Raw genomic sequence first — 4,070 nt, 5'->3', positions numbered from 1 at the left:
CGACAGGGTTAGCCCAAAACCGAGCCAGCTAGCCCGATTAACATCCCTACATAGCACTAGAGGTAGTAGTGATCTATACAATATTTTAAAATATTGTAGAGCCCTTAGATTTGTGTAGAGATTTAAGGAGAGTTCTAGAAATTAATTTCTAGCTCTAGGATCTATAGTAGATCTCCACCGTTATTAAGGGGGTGGAATAGTATAAATATCCCTCAAGGGCTCCTCAGTAATCATCCAACAATTCTAGCAATTCAGAAAAATAGTAGCTAAGGTTGTAGCAAATGTCATTAGCGAAAATGCATTCATAACAGAATGCTTAGCTTCCATGTTCCCCAAATTTTTTGAAATCACCGTTAACCCTTAAACATAATAAAATCTTCACTATATGGTAAAATATCCGCCATATGGCAATTGAGAAGGAGCACCAAGTTATAAAGTAAACCAATAGAAAAACTCAAACATACATAAATGAACTATGACCAAAATCAAGAACATGAGTACACATTGAAACATAAAGCATCAAAAAGGCTGACTAGGCTAGTTCTTTAATAACAATAAAAATCTTCTTGCTTTATTATTGTTTAATAATAGTCAAAACTTTTTTGGTTTATCATTTGATTGTGTAATTCGAAAAGCAACTATTGTCTCCCTCTCATTTCTCATTTCTCAAATCTGCTAAATCTATAATCAACTCGACATTGTGCTAAAGTTCAATCGTTCCGGCATAAAAATTGTTCTGTTACTTTTTCTTTTCCTGGTTTGTTAGCACCCTTACATGTAGACCCCTCATATCAAAAACCTTTTGAACAAGGTCTGCTCTTGCTTCCTGGCCAGCAATTTTTCTACTATTATGTAAACCTTTTTTTTTGAAACTTGATTCTGTCAGGGCTTCTCTTTTTCTTTTTTCTTTTTTTTTTTTTTTGTGGGCAGAAAGAGGGGCAGACTTCCATTTGGATTCTTCAAGTGCTGGCACCTTAATCTCTTTGTAGTCATTGAAGCCATTCTTATGTTCTTGGGCAGCAACTTTGATTCAATAGGAGCTGTGATACCTTGTTCATTCTTCCCAAGCCTACCTCCTTTACCTTGTTAGTGGCCATTATCTTATTTTTTAGGATTATGGGTAGTGTACGACTTTTACTCGGGTTGTATATGTATTCTGACAATAATAGAATGTGGATGATTTTTATAGGTACGGTTCTGCTCTTCTATTTCCTCCTCTCTTCTTAGTTGTAAACTTAATTGTATAATCACTATTACAAAATTGATCATAAATATAGGACAATTTGTGTCCAGAGTTGAAATTCCGGACGTGCAAAGTGAGTGGTACGTTTGTAATTAAAATTTCCACTATTTAATTTTATTTTTTTAAAATATCAGACATATGTCGTCCGAAGTACCCACTTCGGACGCAGATGGTCCGTAGCGTGTAACCATCTGCGTCCGAAGTCAGGACTTCAGACGGGATGGTTCTTTATTATTATTTTTTAATTATTTTTTAGTTAAAATAATATTTTGAATCGGGAATCTGGATCTGCCTCGGCCTCCTGCTTCGCCGCTGGAATCGCGCCTGCTCGCCAGGTACGTTTATTTCGTTTTTTATTTTTATTTTTTTTATTTTTTTTATTTTATTTTATTTATTTGTTTAATATTTTAGAAATTTTGGTTATTGTTTATTTTAGTTTTGATTAATTGCTTGTTAGTGTGTGTTTTTTCTCCTAATATTTAATGCTAAATATTGAACAAAAATTCTGTAGATGTACTGATTTGACTGCAATTTGGATATTCTTGCTCACAACTTGTTTGTAAAAATGTTTCTATGAGTTCAAATGAGAATGCTAACAAGTACCAGGTTTTGAGTTACTATGCTTTTGTAAATTCATTAATTTTAGCAATTTTATGTTTGAGTTGAGGTCTTAAGCTAATGCAATTGGTAATTTCAGGTCTTTGATTTGGGAGAAACAGCACCTGATCAGGTCTGAATCTGATGAGCTTGATGTGGTAATAAGATGAGTTGTTTTTTTGTGATTACTAGTACATCTGATTATATATGTAGGTTTATTTACTTGGAGCTTAATCTGTATTATTTTTTAAAATATATTTAGATTTGTTGGTTTTTCCTTTAGAGCTAAAACTAAGTTGAAGCATAAAAATTCAATCTTCCATTTAGAGTACTTTTTTTTTTTAATATAGACAGCTACTAGTGTTAAATGCTATAGACAGAATCTGATTTTTATTTCTTTAGACAGGCATCTTCCAACTTACTTCTTAAAGCTCTTAGACGTGAAGCTCTTGAAGGGGTAAACCTTAGACATCTGCATGGTTGTTCACCAACCAAGATTGGTATTTAAATGCAATAAACAGTCAACTTGCAACTATTCTTTTCACTAAAAGTCAAGTAATTTGCAGACATGCCTCTTATTTGCAGCACTTCTACCTGCTGTAGATTTGTCCATGTCCTACAAGGTAGAAGGAAATTTATGTTCACTGGGGAAAATATGATTTTCAACACCTTATCATGTTCCGATCCATATCCAATACCATCTTCACCTAAAATAATAAAATATAGAGTGAGATCTGAATTTTCAATTTGATCAAAGTGGTTTGGGGTTTTTATTTTAGTTGTTCTTCTCCCAGTTATTCACGAAGTGCTTCCTCGTGTATTGGAATGGATGGTCATCGGATTCTTTCAATTCGGTGGGCCTCGAGCTTTGGCAAACAGAGAAATATATGATTGGAATAACTGGAATGTTAAGAATGGTTCTTGAGACTTCAACACTTAATCCTCAAACTCCTAGGCCTTTAGTTGAAGGAAGGAGGAGAAAGTGTACCCTGCATCAATTTCAATTCAACAGTGTAGAAGAGGATGATACTGATATAAAGAGAATTAATAATACTTGTGCAGAAGAGCCAGTGATCTCAATATGTTGATCATAAGCAGCGGCGGGATCAGATATGAAATGTACTGTGAGCTCATCAATGCATTCACTTACATTAGAATATTTTGGTATCTTCCAATATCTCAGAGCTGTTATTGTTTCTTTAATTTGGTTTATATAAAAAAAAAAATATTATATTGCATATAACATGTAGTAGACAAGGTAACCAAACATAAGTATTTATATTGATTGCAGTAGTTAATTTTCTTATAATGAATTAAATTTGGAACAAAATTTTCATTTGATAGCGCAGCATTAAGATAGTGTGCATGAACCAACACAAAACATTGAAACATACAAAATTTGTGCAAAAGAAAATGAAAGCTAGATTTATTATGAAATGGCTTCATTATATTCCTATGAAAAAAATAATGTTATTAATTATTTATAAATATTTTATCATTAAATATTCACGATGATCTTGAACCTATCTATTTTACATATCGATAATTACTTTTGTGCTGCATGTGAATTGTGATATATAAAATAGATAAAGTTATTGTACATGCACTAAATTACTTCTACCCATGTCATATGCTAGCAACTCTTTTCAGATATGTGAAATCTTATACTCTTATAAGTAATACTAGTTTTACACGCGCATTGCGCGAATGGATTAATGCCCAATGTTTATATTTAAATAAATATTTGAAAGTAAATACAAGATTATATAGGAGAAGTTTATATATAAGTAATTGAATGTCGAATTTGTTATTTAAATATGTAACTCAAAGTATATGAATCCAATATAATATATGAAATTCATTATAATTGTCACTAAAATAAATGTTTGCAACTTTGTAAAATAGATAGTCTAAATACTTGGTCTAAAAATATAGTCTAAATAAATACTACTTTTGGTTTGAATTTTTCTAAGTATTTTTAATTATCTTTTGAGTAACATTGTCATTGTCTTCATCTTTACTATTTGTCCTCTTCCTTTTTGTTGGTAGTGTGTTATTTGCAATTGGGATACTGTTGGTAGCATAAATGACAACGTCATGCAATGAGATTATGATATAGGAGCTATGGACTTTCCTTTAGGTGTTCTGCTCGACGTTCATTTGGTTCAGCCATTATTGTTGAATGAGTTATTGTGGATAAAGCTGAAATCCCTAGTTTAAGGAAAAAGAT

The 4,070-nt window shown here is 31.9% G+C and overlaps 1 protein-coding gene across 6 annotated transcripts; it reads left to right on the top strand.

Moving 5' to 3' along the window:
* The first annotated feature begins 1,063 nt into the window (after nucleotides 1-1,063).
* LOC116021067 lies at nucleotides 1,064-3,170 on the top strand. Of its 6 annotated transcripts, XM_031261675.1 has the most exons (8): nucleotides 1,064-1,189; nucleotides 1,278-1,323; nucleotides 1,500-1,578; nucleotides 1,755-1,849; nucleotides 1,941-1,998; nucleotides 2,247-2,340; nucleotides 2,426-2,463; nucleotides 2,635-3,142. In XM_031261675.1, the coding sequence occupies exons 4-8, from the start codon at nucleotides 1,827-1,829 to the stop codon at nucleotides 2,926-2,928; spliced, it is 507 nt and encodes a 168-aa protein (XP_031117535.1). In that variant the 5' UTR covers nucleotides 1,064-1,189; nucleotides 1,278-1,323; nucleotides 1,500-1,578; nucleotides 1,755-1,826; the 3' UTR covers nucleotides 2,929-3,142. The 6 variants fall into 6 exon arrangements, 2 of the variants coding, with proteins under 2 accessions (XP_031117535.1, XP_031117534.1); XM_031261674.1 differs by lacking the exons at nucleotides 1,064-1,189; nucleotides 1,278-1,323 and having other exon boundaries at nucleotides 1,447-1,578; XR_004098890.1 differs by lacking the exons at nucleotides 1,064-1,189; nucleotides 1,278-1,323 and having other exon boundaries at nucleotides 1,447-1,578; nucleotides 2,243-2,463; nucleotides 2,635-3,170.
* Nucleotides 3,171-4,070: the final 900 nt, after the last annotated feature.

The sequence above is a fragment of the Ipomoea triloba genome, chromosome 5 (assembly GCF_003576645.1).
Source record: "Ipomoea triloba cultivar NCNSP0323 chromosome 5, ASM357664v1".
Lineage (NCBI taxonomy): Eukaryota > Viridiplantae > Streptophyta > Magnoliopsida > Solanales > Convolvulaceae > Ipomoea > Ipomoea triloba.
Note: the sequence above shows the minus strand (reverse complement) of the source record. Positions and strands in the feature narration are given on the sequence as shown.